The following is a 17,362-nucleotide window of genomic DNA, read 5'->3' as shown; positions in this document are numbered from 1 at the left end:
TTATTATTTATATATGATTGTTATGAGAACCTGGACTTGCCCTTGGCGGTAGAAATAAAATATTTAAAAAAAAACAAAAAAAATTGTGGTTTTAATTAAAACATTTTTGGTTAATTCTCCTTTAAGGGGGTGTGGCAGGGGCGTGTCCTATGCCTACATACATTTTCTAGTAGGTGTCCCTCATTCCCATCTCAAAATGTTGGGAGGTACAGTATGGATTTACACAGTAATCAGTGGCTATTTTTAGCTCTGATCACTGTATAAATGTCAATGGTCTCAAAAAAGTATCTGATCTGTCCACCGCAATATCGCAGTCCCGCTAAAAATTGCAGATCGCTGCCATTACTAGATTTTTTTTTTTAAATGCCATAAATAAATCCCCTATTTTGTAGATGCTATAACTTTTGTGCAAACCAATCAATATACGCTTATGGTGTTTTTTTTTTTCTTACCTAAACTGAGGAAGATTTTTTTTATATATAGCAAAAAGTAAAAAATATTGTTTTTTTTCAAAATTGTCGCTTTGTTTATAACACGAAAAAGAAAAACTGCAGAGGTGATCAAATACCACCAAAAGAAAGCTCTATTTGTGGGGGGAAAAAGCACATCAATTGTGTTTGGGTACAGCGTTGCAAGGCCGCACAGTTGTAATAGTATTACAGTGTCGTATCGCAAAAAATGACCTGGTCGTTAAGGGGGCAAATCCTTCCAGGGCTTAAGTGGTTAATAACAATGTTAATTAAAATATTCAATCTCTGGGGAGCATTCTTTTATGTGTTTTTTTTTATATATTATTGCCTTTTCCTTATTGTATATACAACTTCTGTTCCTGGCATGGTGTTGTTACCACTGAAGTAAGTTATATCTCGTTTGTGATCATTTTTTGCTATTGCACATTCAGCAGGTGGAAGATACAGACGGTTCCACCCACATATTTACATCACCTCTGGGCGTGCTACACTTATGTAACCAGAAACCTGTTTTCTGTACCTCGTCTGTGCTTGGGACAGTCCAGATCTGTGTTTGTTTCATGAAAGGCTGCAGAAATACGTCTGTGTAGGTGACTGAAGACAACACTGAATGTAAGTCTGCTATAGGTAAAATAAACTGCGTTTTTAAAAAGTCACGCTCGCTCACAGCTGCTATGGGGCCTGGGGGCATAAGGGGGCCCCATTTCAATGTGTACCTATAGGTATGGTAAGCCTATAATAGGGCTGTCCTATAGGTACAGTAATAAGTAAGGTACGTTCGCCGTTTAGGAGATATTCACTCAGTACTGCGCTGATAATGTAATTGGCGCTCCCGCATGCATTTGCAGAGGTTGCTGTTGACCCTGAACCCCCTATGATTGTGATTTCCAATCAAAAAGAACTGACTTACTGGAAGAGATTTTAGAATCATATCTACTAGTCACAGACCTGTTTTTTAGGTTGTGGAGTAATGCCGCGTACACGCGACCGTTTTTCATGACGAGAAAAATAAAACAATTTTAATTGGTTGTGAAAAACGGTCATGTGTAGGATCCAGGGCATTTACCGCGACAAGAAAAATGGCCATTAAAAATTTAGAACCTGCTCTATTTTTTCTCGTTGTTTTTCACGTCGTCCTTTTTCTCATCGTGAAAAACGGTCGTGTGTAGGCTTTAACGATGGGGAAAAAAACGCGCATGCTCAGAAGCAAGTTATGAGAAGGGAAATTTGCATAATCAGCCCAAAGGGTGGCGCCATTCAAATGGAACTTCCCCTTTATAGTGCCGTTGCACATGTTGTACGTCACCACACTTTGCTCGAGCATTTTTTATCACGATTGTGTGTATGCAAGGCAGGCTTGAGAGGAATCACATTGAGAAAAACTTTGTTTTTTTCCATGACATGAATAACGGTCGTGTGTACGCGGCATAATGATCATTTGTTTAGCTGTCTTAATAGTGTCGATTTATTGCCCTCAAAGCTTTTGGTCATCCCAGCCAGCACTAAAATTTACAAGTTTAGTGCAGTAAAACACTTTTGATATTTAAATCGTACTTTTTTTTTTAATAGCTCTGCTTACATCAGGCTAAAAAGAGGAAGAAAGACAGACAGAGGGATCGGTTCCAAAGAGGGACAGTTGAGAGGTACGCTGTATGGCTGCAGACACTTAACAGATTTGCCAGTGAGTAGTGAACCTGAAAGTTAATCATCTATTTATTTATTTTTCATGCAGTTAACTATATAGTTGCTATGGACCTTGTCACTGTTCTTCTGTCCATCGTGATCATCCTGTTCTTGGCCAAAGTCTATAATGACCAAAAACAAGACAAAAACTACCCTCCAGGGCCAAAACCTCTACCAATCATTGGAAGCCTGCACTTGGTCAATCCAGTGAGTCCTCAGAAAGATTTTATGAAGGTAATCAAGTATTATTGCTGATATTGTTGAGTTTCTATTCTTATTTTCTTTTTCAGACACAATGGGGTTAATGGTGAGTATGCATCTGGCGAAGGGGAAGGTGGACTAGTTTAGGTGAGGGATTGGAGGCAAAGAGAACTTATTGTTAAAAGTTGAACACCAGGCAAACAACCAAATGTACAGTTAAATCACAAATATGAACTGTGGGACCTGCCGAAGGATTTGTTCAGCTACTTTTGTGATTTATACACTGCTACTGCTGGGCAGTCCATCCAGAAGGGTGACACCAATTTCCAATTTCTGTTGAGGAAATATTTAAAGTAGGGTGACCAGACATCCCCGGTTTCCGGGGACAGTCCCCGGATTGAGGACACTGTCCCCGGACTAAGTCTATCCCTGGGTTTTGTCCCTGGACTAGATTTAAAAAGGGCTGGGGCAATTAAAAAAAAATCTGAATTACACCCCCCCATTCTGCCACTCCTACTAGCTTAGGGGAGTGTATTTTTTCCATTACCTGTGCCCCCCTGATGATCATGTGTTGGTCGGAGTGGAGGGAGTATTTCTTTTGGGTGCATGCCCATTCAGCTACACTTGGCTCAAGTTCCGGTCAGCCGCCTGCCTGTTTATCTCCTTGCCTTCCCTTCCTCCGCACCCTATCCAGTAGTAGCCGGGACCCAGAGAGTGAGACTGGACAGGCTGTGAGGCGGGCAGCGGCGGCGATGGGCAGATGGTCGCTAATTGCTGCCATTACTAAAAAAAAAATTATATGTCCCCAGATTTCATTTAAAAATGGTCACCTTAATTTAAAGGGGTTGTAAAGGTAAAAAAAAAATCCTAAATAGCTTCCTTTACCTTAGTGCAGTCCTCCTTCACTTACCTCATTCTTCCATTTTGCTTTTCAATGTCCTTTTTTCTTCTGAGAAATCCTCACTTCTGTTCTTCTGTCTGTAACTCCACACAGCAATGCAAGGCTTTCTCCCTGGCCCACTAACACACAGCTCCTCTCTCTATCTGCAACGTAGAGAGCGTCCTGACCCTCCTGTAGTCCAAGGGAGGGGGCGAGCACGACACTCCACACCAGGGAGAAAGCCGTGCATTATTGTGTGGAGTTACAGGACATTTAAAAGCAAAATGGAAGGATGAGGTAAGTGAAGGAGGACTGCACCAAGGTAAAGGAAGCTATTTAGGGAAAAAAATTGTACCTTAAGGCCCATGCGCGGCAGCTCCCAAGATGGCCACCGGCATCTAGAGCTCCGCTCCACCACGGCCCAACGCTGATCACCGGAGCTGACCGAGCGCTGATCGGCTCTCCACCGGGATATTTGTGCAGGGGAAACCCTCAGGAGCATGCGGATTTCCCCCCTGCTGGTCAGGAGGGATCTCCCGGCCCCCTCAGCTACGCTAAGATGGTGGCGGCTACACGAGGCCCGCCCGCCTCGGACTCCACAGAAGACTCCATAGCCGACCAGGACCTGATCCCGCTACATTCGCCAGGTACCGATTACCCCCCGCTGATCCCGGCCATCTCCCCGTCCTCCACAGAATCCTTATTGGGTAGATTGGGGGCTGGCTGTCCCACTACCCCCATGCTGGATCCTCACACAGGCCTGCTGCTCTCAGCCCCAATTCCCACTGACTTTCCTTCTATGATGACTGCATTTTTAGATGTTATCTATAAGCCTTGCTCTGAATGCAGCACAGATACCTCCTCTATACATGCGGATCTGCAACAGATAGGTTTGAGAATGGACAATATTGAGCAGAAGGCTGACCAAGCAGTGCATAGGATTAACCAAAATTCAGCCAGACTCCATAAGGTACAGGACCAATTGGAAACTGCGTTTGCAAAGATCGATGACCTCGACAACAGATCGAGAAGGTACAACTTTAGAATACGGGTGTTAGGGAAGACAGGTTTTCCATGCAAGCGCCCGGCATGCACGCATGCGTACTAGCACTTTAAGACTCACACCTGTCACTAATACTGAAGTCAGGCAGACTATTTAAGAAAGGCTCCTACAGAGGTTCCTTGCTGTTTGGTCTGCAGCTTCTGTGTCATTTTCTGTTTCCTGTGTGACCTCTGATTCTGATACAGCTTGTTGTTACCTGTGAAGACCTGCTGCCTGTTCTGATCCCGGCTCTGTCTGATGACCTTCCAGTACTACTCGGCTTGTGATCTGACCTCTCTTCTGCCTAACGTCTATGCCTGATCTGCCTGATTATTACCAACTCGGCCTGTCTGACCCTGCATCTCGCTCATCCAGCCTGCTACAGCTCCCAGCCCTGCAAGCCTGCATCTGGTACTGCTCCGTGGTTTATCCTAGCCTGCCACCAGTCAAGCATCATGTCAGCTCATCTACTGTCTGCCTGCTGACCACCGCTACTACAGGGACTATTGAACTGTTTACAGGCACTCATACCCCACCGTACTCCTGTGGCTGCTGTATCACTGCCAGTAGTCCGCGAGCCGGAGTTGTACAAGAGGCCTTCCTCTGCACGTCAGGCTCACATCCCAGGTACGTAACAATGGGGGCTCACAAAATCAGAAAAAGAGGTACAGGCTGCAGTGAAATCTTTTATTAAGAGCCTAATCCCTGACATTGCTGAACACCGCCTTGAACTAGACAGAGCTCATAGAGTACTTCAATCTCCTCGCTCAGAGGGTTTGCCCAGAGACATCATTGTAAAACCACATTTTTACTCGGTTAAGGAGGAGGTGATGAGAAAATCTAGATCTTCTGACAGTCTCACCCTCCATGGACACAAGATTCAGATATTTGCTGACCTTTCTCCATATACGGTCCAGAAAAGACGCGCACTCAAACCGTTGCTTCAGGTTCTGATGGACAGAGGAATTACTTACAGATGGTCCTTCCCTCTCCGCCTGAACTTTTCTTACAAAAACAAAAGCTTTGGCTTCTCATTGTTCGCGGAATGGGAGCGTCTCCTGATCCATCTTGGGCTGCTCCACCTGGCTCCCCCTCCTGCACAGGCCAATAGAGGTACCCCCACATCTGCGAAGAGGCCCCCACCAGCGAGCCCGCTGCAGCAGACCTGGATGAAGCATGGTTCCAAGCGTGCTAAGGAAAATCTACGGCCATGAAAGTTCTACCCACCCCTTTATTTATTTTTTGCCTTTTTACTCCTATTTTTTCTCTTGGATCAGGACACTGGTCTAGGACTGTTCCTCCTTCCCTAGAACCATTTTGGGATTTGTCCCCGCCTTCCTGGTGATGAAAGTCCATGTTGGACCTGACTCATTCTTTTTTTTTTTTCGAATTGCACTACCACTTTTATAGACATTCCGGAATAGGACTTGGTGGGGGGTGGTAAGGGACATTCCTATTCCTGACTCCCTGCGGGATTGTTTAAGGCTGCCCTGCACCCAGGTGTTATGTTCTCTCCTAGTCTAATATGCAAATTTAGTTAGGGACACTGTATGGGTTCACTGTTAAATTGATGAATTTTTGGAGCCGCTAAGCTGTCTACTCTTCCTGGGTGATTTGGGTTGGTTTTTGGCTTACACAGAATAGTGTTCTAACTGGTCTACACTGTTTTTTCCCCTTGGTTCTGTTTGTAAAGGCACTTTCGGAGTTATAGTACGGTCATCAAGCTGCTGCATGAGGGGATCTGCCTGCCTTCGGGCTCTCCAACCCAGGAGGGGGGGTCGGTTGATCTTTAATTGTTGTGCTGAATTCTTCCCTTTTTGTTAAGGGGCGCTCGGTAGTTAGGGCATCATAGGTTTCTTTGTTACCTTCCGTTCTATGTGCAATGGGGTGATGGGGCTGTGGTGGACCCAGTGCACCTCCATTGGATCAGAAGCACTTTCTGTGCACTTTGTTCCATATCCGGTTTCCCTGACGCCAGGGAATTCCGGTTTCTCTAGGTCTTGGGGTAGAGGATGGCTAGTTCACTCCACCCCGGGGGGGGGGGGAGTGGGATCCCTGAGTAATGTTATGTTTTGTTATTCTTGTCCAATTTTTACCTCAAGTATATAATGATATTCTCTTCTTTTCTTTCCTTCCTTTATGTCACGTACCTTACCAGAGGCCGAAGTGCTGAGAGGGCTTCCCTTGCGACTAAGTGCAGGATGCCCCCTGGAGGTGACACAGGGGGTGCTATGCCCAGAGATGCAGGAGTTGCCAGCTGCATCTTGCTGGGTAGATGCTGAAGATCAGCTGTAGACCAGGATAAGCAGTCAGGCAGAGGTACCACGGAAGTACCAGATGAGGTGGTGTAGCAGGAAAACCCAGGGGCGGAGTCAGGAGCCAAGCCGGAAGTCATACACAGGTAGTAAGCAGAGAGGAAGTTACTGGAACAGGTCAGAAGGCAAGCCAAGGTCATACACTGGATCAGACAGACAGGAACAGGACACATGATAAGCCGAGAGACAAGCCGGGGGTCATGCACGGAGAAGTCTGGTCAGGCAAGCCGGGTTGACAACAGTAGTACAAGAAAACAGGAACAGGAACTCAGGAACACACCAAGTGCTGAAGATCATGCAGCAGTTGGTGACTGCTGCAGCAAGCTTTAAATAGGGCACTGACGCCAGGAGTCCCGCCCGCATTGCGTGCGTAATGGCGCATGCGTGTGCGCAATAAAGAACACAGAGTTCACAGAGTTGTTGCCCGTGCAAGTGCTGGTGTGCGCGCCAGTGCGCGTGCCTGTGCGCGTCCGCGCGCGCATGCACTCTGTGCTCGTTGGTTCGTGCCTCTGCTGCAGGACAGGTCTGCCAGTTCTTCCACGGATGGTTCTCTGATACTTTGTCTTTCATTTCTTTTATTCTTCTTCTTGTTCATACATGCACAGGTGTTCACAGGTTCCACGACTGTTTCCAGTCTCCCTTCCCAGGTTCTAGACCATGGTTTCTCCGTCTCTCAGGACCTCACCGAGTATACTTCTCTCTCAATCCGGGAAAGTTGCGGAGCTAATGCACAGTTTCATGCACTCTGATCCATGACTGACACACACCGCCCCCCGCCAACTCTCAAGATTATTTCGCACAACACTCAGGACCTCAACTTCCCGGTCAAACGCAGGAAGCTCCTCCATCTTTATAACTCCATGCACGCCGACATTATCTTTCTACAGGAGACCCACTTCCCCTCCACCTTTAAACCCAAGTTTCTCCATCAATGCTTTCCTCAATTTTTTTGGGCGTCTGCGGACAACAAAACCAAAGGGGTTGCTATATGTTTTGCTAGGCATATCAACCTCTCACAGCCTGAGACTATAGTAGATCCACAGGGCCGCTACATTCTGGTTTCCGGTCATATTGACGGTGAACTATACACTTTTGTCTCCTACTACACACCCAACAAGGGTCAAGAAATCTTCTTTGAGTCATTGTTATGTAAGCTACCAAACCATCTTAAAGGAACGGTCTTTATTAGCGGTGATTCAAACACTGCCTTCGATTTTGCCCTTTACAGACTAGCGAACAGGTCCTCAAAGCCCAAGCGCCCGTCTAAACAGAGTGTTAACATAGCTAAATTGCTTAATTCAGCTGGTTTAATCGACATTTGGAGGGAAGCCAATCCGTGCACAAAAGATTATACACACTTCTCAGCACCCCACAACTCCTACGCTAGAATTTATCACATTTTCGTTCGTGCCGTAACGATCCCTCTCATTAAAAGTTCCAAGATTGTGGAATCCTCCCTCTCTGATCATTCCATGGTCACTTTGATAGCACATAGGCCCACGGTTTCGGGTGGCCCTCCTCGTTGGTGCTTATGGGAGTCCCTATTAAGCGACCCGGTGCAATGCTCCTTACTGGAGGAGGCTATTAAAGAATATTTCCTTTTTAATGCGACGAGCGAGGTCTCCCCTGCTTCCGTCTGGGTGGCACACAAATCAGTCATCAGAGGGAAACTAATCCAAATGTTGTCTAAACTTAAAGCTAAGCACAATGCAAATACGCGGAAACTTACAGAGGATTTTCGGAAATTAGCTAGGGCTCACAAGACCTGCCCTACTCCAGAATCTCTCGAGAATTTAGACAAGGCCCGGGCCCTTCTGAACCTATCCCTGACCACAGCAGCGGAACAACACCTTAGGTGGACAGGGGCTAAGTTTTATGCCCAAACTGACAGGATTGGCTCCAGGCTAGAAACAAAATTGAGCCCCAAACAGCACGCTCTTGCTTTCCCTAAACTTCGAGTGGCCTCGGGGATCTGACGCAGAACCCTTCCAAGATGATGGACGCATTTTTGCGTTTCTACTCTGACTTATATCCGCACCCCTCACAACTCTTTGCGAAATACATTTTTGGATGACCTCCCTTTTTTCACACTAACCAAAGAACATGGTGAACTTTTGGAGAGTCCGTTCACCCAGGAAGAGGTTTTAGATACCATTAAGGCCCTTAAATTGTGTTCTTCCCCAGGACCAGATGGCTTCTCCACTGGTTATTATAAGAAATTTGGCTCCTGCCTGGCTCCCCATCTGACAAGACTGTTTAACTGCCTCAGGGATGGAGCTCCCCTGAATGCAGATTTAAACTCTGCTTACATCTCGGTAATCCCGAAACCGGATAAGGACACTAGCGAGGTGGGCAATTATCACCCTATATCACTTATTAACAATGACATTAAGATAATGACTAAAATAATGGCTAATAGATTATCGAGTTTCATTGCCAAGTATGTCCACAAGGACCAGGTGGGCTTCATCCCTGGGAGACAGGGCCCGGATCAGATCCGACGCGCTATTGACATTATTTCTCTGCTCAAATCGGGATGGGATGGGGGTTCCCCTCAAAAGGGTTTCTTACTTTCAATAGACCTACATAGGGCTTTTTATTCCATAGATTGGGCATACCTGTCTGATATCCTGGCGAGATGGGGCTTCGGCCCAAATTTCCTTAACCTCATCAATTCGCTCTACTCACGCCCCACTGCGCAGATCCACTTGATGGGCAGATATTCTGACTCCTTCTTTATAGGTAGGGGTACCAGACAGGGATGCCCACTCTCCCCCCTCCTCTTTGCGGTGGCTATAGAAACCCTGGCCATAACACTTAGAACGAATCCTGACATTAAAGGGGTTACCTGCGGATCTCAGGAACATAAATGCGCTCTATATGCTGATGATCTCCTCCTTTTTGTCACCTCCCCCCTGACTTCCACCCCCGTGATCCTTAAGACGCTACGGGTATTCAGTGAAGTCTCTGGCCTGAAGGTTAACATGGAAAAATCAGTTGCGTTGAACGTTTCCGTGCCTCCGTACCTACTCACTCAACTTGCCAGCAATTTTTCATTTTCATGGGCTCCCTCACACATCCCTTACTTAGGAATCAAACTGACGCCTGATATCAATAACCTTTTCAAAACGAATTATCCAACTATGATTCTTAGGTGTCAGGATGACATGGATCGGTGGTCCAGGTCGGGATTGTCCTGGCTGGGCAGAATACATGCGGTCAAAATTACCCTTCTTCCACGCCTTTTATATTTATTTCGCTCTCTCCAAATCCCGGTACCGAAACAAGTCCTCTGTAGGTTACAGTCAGTGATAGTACGTTTTGTTTGGGGTAAGAAGGGCTACAGATGTCCCTCAGGTTTACTTGTTCGACTACGATCCCAGGGTGGACTGGGCCTCCCGAGCATGTGGGGTTATTATCAGGCTGCTCAATTGGCACAAATATCAATGGCCTTTTCCAGGGGTCTGAAGCCGGATTGGTTATCTATGGAAAGACAGGCTATCCCATTAAACACTGTAGATTACCTTTTGGGTTGCGCACCTAAATGTAGACCAGCCATAATGTCGCCAACTCTCTCACATTCGGTGGCTCTTTGCTCCAAGCTTTATACCCTACATACCATGATATCGCCGTGGAGGCCTCTAAGGCATTTATTTCATATTAAGGATTTTCCCCCGGGATAGATATAGTAGCGTTTAAATGGTGGACGGATAAAGGCCTCTATCGGATCGGGCACTTTCTCTCTCCGGCGGGTCCCCTCTCCCTATCACATTGCAAGAAGAAGCTAGACATGCCTGACTCATAGCTTTTTCAGGTTTTCTCAAATCTCCCATTTCCTGCACTCCACCTGGGCCAACAAACTTCTGCCCCCCTCCATTACTCCCTATAAACAGTGGTGTACGAATACAGTGGATCAGAGGGGAGGAATCTCGTTGATTTATACTGCCCTGATGAATAAGACGGACAAGCCGACCTATGCTCGAGCCTGGGAGGACGACATGGGAGGCTCGTGGGACCCTGCAGTCTGGTTCCGCGCATAAAATAGAGCTTATAAAGGTATACTCAATGTCTCCCTCATCGAGGCTAGCCTTAAAGTGTTGATTAGGTGGTACTATCTTCCTTCCAGGCTGGCTAAAATTTATTCGGGGACCCCGCCAGTGTGCTTTAGAGGCTGTGAACTTGAGGACACCATGCTGCACGTTTGGTGGACCTGTCCTCGCATAAGATCCTTTTGGCAGAAGGTATTCCGTTACATTGGCTCCTTGACAGGGGTAACAGTAACCCCACATCCCAACGTAGCACTGCTAAATCATAGTATTCCGGACTTATCCAAATATTCACAGGCACTGGCATTCTTTGTTCTATAGGGTGCCAAACTGACCATAGCCAGAGCCTGGAAGAAACCTACTATCTCCCTCCAAGGGTTCAGGAGGAAAGTCTCCTGGATCATGGTACAAGAGCAAATCGTAGCTACATTTAAGTATAGAACGGAGAAATTCAGGACCATTTGGGAACCCTGGGCCACTTACTGCAATATCTCTCTCATACCTGGAGTCCAGCCTGGAAACTCGAATATCTGTATCCCTCATAGATAGTCTGTGTCTGAACCTCTTATCTACCCTCTCACGTTTTCCTTTTTTTTTTCTTTTTTTTCCACCGCCTCTCTTGGCATACCTGAGTTACCCCTCTGTCATGGAGGATTACCATTAAGGTACCTTACATATGTTGTTGAGAAGGATCAGCAAGATTGGAGGGTGTTCCTCTCTGCGTGGGTCTGGGTGCTGATCCGGTAGCCACAGGGGGAGACTTTGTGGCCCCGTCTCCTGGGATGCAGTATTTTCCCTTTGGGGCTCCCGGGTGATTGAGGGCTTCGAGGCCTATTCCACCATGGTACGGTATACAGTCACATGGCTTGGCTGCCGGGTGGGTGCCTGGGCCCGGGCAGTAGGGGTTACATGCACGAATTTGAGCACTATGTTAGCGTTTGTTGTTACCGTAAGGTTTACATGATCTTTTACTTCGGTGCTGGACTGTATTGTTTGTCTTATTTTATCTATATGCACCTTGTCTTTTGTTTATTTTACTTTTGTTCTCATCTGAAAATTTCAATAAAACTATTGAACTAAAAAAAATAAATAATAATTGTACCTTTACAACCCCTTTAAGGAATACCGTTCTTGATAGTAATACAGGTTAATTAATGTAAAGGTGTGAGGGGATCAATATTTCCAGACATAAAGCAGATTTCCTATCTGCTATTCCCATACAAGAAGTCCTCCAGCTTTACGTTTGATGCCTTATGCTGATCTATTGCTGTTGCTAATTTATCAGCATATGTAAATCAATAGTTACATAATATTTTCAATGTTATTAGTAACTTATTTTCATATATATGTAGCACTACCCCCAGAGGAGCTGCTGGTTTGTTTTGGGCGGCATGTTACCTTTATTTCCTCGCCGTCTAGGGTGTCAGATGAGAGTTGAGAAAAAGTTCAATGTCCACACTTTATGCCGCGTACACACGGTCGTTATTTGTGATGAAAAAAAACGTAATTTTTTCTCATGAAAAAAAACGACGTTTTTCAAACTTCATTTTAAAAAACGACGTTGCCTACACAACATCGTTTTTTTAAAATGCTCTAGCAAAGCGTGGTTACGTTCAGCACTTATGGCGGCACTCTGTTCCATTCAAGCTTGTGTCATAACTTGCTTCTGAGCATGCGCGGGTTTAAAAACGTTGTTTTAAACGTCGTTTTAGCCTACACACGGTCACAACGTTTTGAAAAACGGCATAAAAAATTTAAGCATGTTCGAATTTTTTTTTTGTCGTTTTTCAGAAGACATAAAACAACGTTTTCCCCACACACGGTCATTTTAAATGATGTTTTTAAAAATGTCGTTTTTTTTTCATCACAAAAAAGACTTATTTTTCTTTGCTTTATTTGCCGAACTTGGTAAAAGAATAAAATAAGTAGTTGAAGAGGTGGAAGGGTAATAGGTAATAGGTTTAGGTGTATAACTTCTGTTTGGAAACACTCCTGCTTCCAGCATTGCAGCTTTCGTCGCCATTCTAGCCAGAGCGGGTATTGTGCACCCGGATAGGCCTCTCTCACTAACCTAGCAGCCAGGATGTCACACGAAAACTTGGTAAAGTCTCTGCCACAGACCTTCCCAAAGATGGAGGTATATTCGGTCCAAAATCCTCTCAGCACAGGATTAAGCACCCAGATCTCTCCCGAATAACTTCTTGTGAACTTAGAACTGACAGGCGACCATCATTCAGCCCTTCAGTAATGGTGCGGCCTTCGATGAAGTTCAAGGCCTCTCTTGAGATACCAGCCTCTTGCTCGGTGCTCTCCAAGATAGGTTCTTCATCGAGTGGCTTCCTCCCTCAGGACGGACAGCACAGGACCACTCTGCAAGCGTAGACCCAGTCTGACTACCGGGCCTACTTAGTAGGTATACAACCCCGGACCAACTTGGTCCCGGAGCCAGGAACACTTGAACACGCACCCCCAGCCATGAGGGCCACACACAGGGGGTGGTGGGACGACAGCCCAGGATCAACGATGACCCCTGACTAATGACGTCTGTCCCTTAAGTACTCCTACCCAGCATGCACAATGGGATGATCAACTCCTTCTGATTGGCTGCCGAAGGGGAACACCCAAAACACCTTGACCTGACTGCTGCCACCCTCAGCCTGGGGTGGTAACAGCACCCCAGACAACAATAGTGGTCACTCACAGTACAGCCATGGCTGGAACAGAGGCCCAAATTTAGGGAAAAATAATACAGTCTGAGTCAACTAACTCTCAGACTACCCTCTAAATTTAAAGCAGCGCTGGCTAGAAAGTAGCAGGCCGCTACATATACATAGTATATACAGTATATTTTCATATTAGATTTATGTTATATTTGATGGGGTATGGAGGGTTTCTACCACTGATTATGTTTCCCATTTCCCACCCTAGCGATAGAGGTCATTGGGACAGGAAGTGAGAGAAAATCATTCTTAGGCCCCTTAGTCAACGAATGAGGTGTCTTTTTATGCATCTTAAGGTGGGGTACTGCGGCAATAACACACACATAGTCCAGGTGTCATGTAAAGAACTTGCATTGAAGTAATGCAAAGACAGTTCACAATAATGGGAAGGCAGCCCACTGGGAACACTCAAAGGTCCCAACAGCCTATAGAGAGCAAGTTTCAGCCAAACTGACAGCGCCTGTTGGGAGCAACAGGACTCGGCCTGGCTGTATCATGCCCAAGCAGGAAGATGTCCAGAGAAGTTGCGAACCCTATGGTTTCCCTCCTCGTCGGGATCCTTCCCTATGGCTAGTACCTTTCCCTACTGTACCCACTTGCAAAATGTTTGCCAATCTTGGGAGCCAGGGCCTTAAATGGACTTTGCCTGACCCAAGATGGCTGCTAGAGTCACATGGGATAACATTATCCAATTTGACAGCTTCCCCAGTGACCCAGGAAACCATAGAGGCTTCCTCTCCAACTGCAATGCCACTGTAGACGAGTGCCACCTAAAGTGGAGAAACTAGACTGCACCTGCCTACATGCATGCAGGCAGCTTATATTAGGAGATGCAAGAGCTGTATTGACACACAGACACATCCAAGTTTAAAAAGGCTGGCATTGGCAGGTGCATGCCCCACATGGATACGCTGTCTGCATTCGGGGCCTTGCACCCATCCCTGCATACCTGCCAAATTCAGATGTGTGCGTGTGTCAAAAAAGCAAACATCTGAAAGACAGCATGTGTAATGTACTTTGTGTATCCAGGGCTGTGGCTGTCTGGGTGGGCTCCCTGAGTAATCAAAGCTGTCTGGGTGCCTGGCTGTTGATTAGCTTTGTGTACTGATTATATTACTGTTTAAAGTTTGCATTGTTTAGGATAATGTGATTTAGCTCTTTTCTGATTTTGTGCGATATAAATTCTGTGTGAATTTTTAATAAAGAGTTCCAGGTTGAACCTAAGCTAGTGTTGTCTAGTTCTTGGGTGCAAATCTCACCTATAATACCTGGTTCCTGGTTCCAGAGTGGAGGAAGCTGTATCTTGGCAGAGGTACCCAGGCAAGGTGCCAGACAGTCCCTCACATTCATCTATGACTGTTACTCCTTCTCATCCTCTCTCTGCCTTATCTTACCAACTATCCAATTTTAATTTCCATTGCTGTGTACGTTTGTTTGTGTTTTCTTTTTTCATTTTTTTTTCCCTTAGAGCTTGTCCTACTTAAAGTGGAGGTTCACCCGAAAAGTTAATTTTTAACCTTAGATTGAGGCTCATTTTGTCAAGGGGAATCGGGTAGTTTTTTTAAAATCAAAGCCGTACTTACCGTTTTAGAGATGCATCTTCTCCGCCGCTTCCGGGTATGGGCTGTGGGACTGGGCGTTCCTACTTGATTGACAGGCTTCCGACAGGCTTCCGACGGTCGCATCCATCGCGTCACGATTTTCCGAAAGTAGCCGGTAAGTAACGTCGGTGCGCAGGCGCCGTATAGAGCCGCACCGACGTTCGGCTTCTTAAGGGCTACTCGTGACGCGATAGATGCGACCGTCGGAAGCCTGTCAATCAAGTAGGAACGCCCAGTCCCGAAGACCATACCCGGAAGCGGCGGAGAAGATGCATCTCTAAAACGGTAAGTACGGCTTCGATTTTAAAAAAAATACCCGATTCCCCTAGACAAAATGAGCATCAATCTAAGGTTAAAAAATGTTTTTCGGGTGAACTCCCGCTTTAACGTTCTGCTAAAACGTTGTGTATTAGTACTGCTTGGACATTGAAACAGGGGACACACCCCCGAAAGCTTGTCCTAAAAGATTGGATGTTAGTGCAAATAAAAAAAGTATCACAAACAATACTCATAAGTATTCATATGTGGGTCCCAAAAAATACTGTAAACTGAAACTAAGTCCACATAGCAGAACACCTCAGTACTCCCAAGACTCAGGACACAGCTAAATTATGTGATTACTGTCTCTGACTCACCCACTCTTAATTCGTGTGCTACTTTTGGTTAATGATGACATCCATCACAGTAATAGGCCAATAGAAAGCCACGTGAGATAAGAGGAGGTGCCAGAAAGCACAGAAGGCGGTCAATATTTTTATGTCAGAATGCCATAGATTTGAAGGTTTCAGCACGCTCCTCAGAAGGTCAAAGGCAACGTGATCAAATCTAAATGTATCTGCAATGTCAAGAAAGCATTCGTTTACAATGTTTTTTAGGCTCCATACGTGATCTTTATTTGTTATCGCTATAATTTGTTATGCTGTTTTTATAGCTATCGAAGAAATATGGTCCAGTGTTTAGCATCCAGCTGGGTTTGGAGAAGATGGTTGTCTTATGTGGCTATGACACCATAAAGGATGCACTAATGAACCATGCTGAAGAATTTAATGAAAGACCAGATGGCCCAATATTTGCTAAAACAACAAATGGAAATGGTATTGGTATTTTTTTTTTTAAATCAAAATATATTATGCCTAAATGACAGTCTGTATATGACATAGATTGAAATGATATATGTTACATATTAAATAGACATGTGCGATTCCGTTCGTAACAAATGGATTTTCGTACAAATTTGTTAGTATTCGTACATTCGGATCAATTCGAACATCCGAATAGCTGAAAGTACTAAAATACGAAAATTATGGAATTACGGATAAGCAAAATAACGAACAGGCGAAAATACGAACGTACAATTGGACAAACTTACTAAAATACGAAACACGAAACAGCAAAAGAATGAAAATGACATCTATAACGAACGATTTGCATTCCGTATTTTAAATCCTTTGTCTGTTCGTAATTTCGTATATTCGTATTTTCATTCGTATGTTTGTATTTTCCATTGTGTGTTTTGTAAATCCATTTCTTTGTCTGTTCGTAAATTTGTGTACTCGAATCGTTTTTTCGAATGGGCACTGGGCAGTGTAGTTAGTGAGTGATGTATCATACTTAATATCTTAGCCAATCAGCTTATCTCTTTTGTGCTGAGTCACATTGGACAGTGTAAAGCCATGTACACACGATCGGACTTCAAACACACTTTTCTGTGGATTTTTGTCTGAAGGGAGTTGCCCGGGCACACCCAGAGCATACACACGGTCGGACTTTGCACCATCGGACTTTTGTTGCCGAAAAGTTTGTCCGTTTGCAGAGCGAACTTTTGTCCGATGAAAACTGAAAAAAGTTTGTCCAATATGATCATCCGCCACTGAAAGTCGGTTTGGAGAAAAGGATCGACCGAGGAGGCACCGTTATCATCTTATAATACCCCCTTATTAGAGGGACAGCGCATTTGACCTGCTGCTCACCCACAGGTCCATCTGCTAAGGTGAGCGGCTTGTACTTTTATCTAAGGATACTTGACTGTTTTATAAGGAGTCTTCATCCGATCACCTATTGAGGTTCCAGAAGTCACCCTTATCCTCTCTTCATTTTGATTAATTATTTTTTTTGGACTTTCATCATTTTGTTAGTAGCGCTGCACTGCTTTTTTTTCATTTTGAAGTTTGTTGGCAAAAAGTCTGACCGTGTGTACGGGGTGTGACAGGAAGTCAAGTAAATCTGGGGGTGTTGTCACAGACGGGAGATACATTTCTGCCTTGTTTAGAAAATTCACCAATTACTATAAGGTGTCGGCTGCAGAGGTAGCCAGAAAGGTTTAAGGACGTTGGATAGCTTCAGCTGTTCAGAATGAGGAAATTAAGGCCTCTATAAATTGTCCAGAGGATTACTACTCAATGCT

General features: G+C 45.2%; 1 protein-coding gene across 2 annotated transcripts in view; it reads left to right on the top strand.

Moving 5' to 3' along the window:
- Positions 1-703: 703 nt before the first annotated feature.
- LOC120936141 (cytochrome P450 2K6-like) overlaps positions 704-17,362 on the top strand; it is a 49,686-nt gene continuing 33,027 nt past the window's right edge. Inside the window, exons 1-4 of one of the 2 annotated variants that reach the window (XM_040348279.1) lie at positions 704-1,082; positions 2,040-2,113; positions 2,203-2,387; positions 15,890-16,052. In XM_040348279.1, the coding sequence (XP_040204213.1) occupies positions 2,220-2,387; positions 15,890-16,052 (331 nt within the window). In that variant the 5' untranslated portion in view covers positions 704-1,082; positions 2,040-2,113; positions 2,203-2,219. The remainder of the gene's footprint in view (positions 1,083-2,039; positions 2,114-2,202; positions 2,388-15,889; positions 16,053-17,362) is intronic. The other variant, XM_040348278.1, reaches the window with a different exon arrangement.

This window comes from Rana temporaria, chromosome 4, assembly GCF_905171775.1.
Source record: "Rana temporaria chromosome 4, aRanTem1.1, whole genome shotgun sequence".
NCBI classification, from domain to species: Eukaryota; Metazoa; Chordata; class Amphibia; order Anura; family Ranidae; genus Rana; species Rana temporaria.
This window is presented reverse-complemented; position numbering and strand designations above follow the sequence as displayed.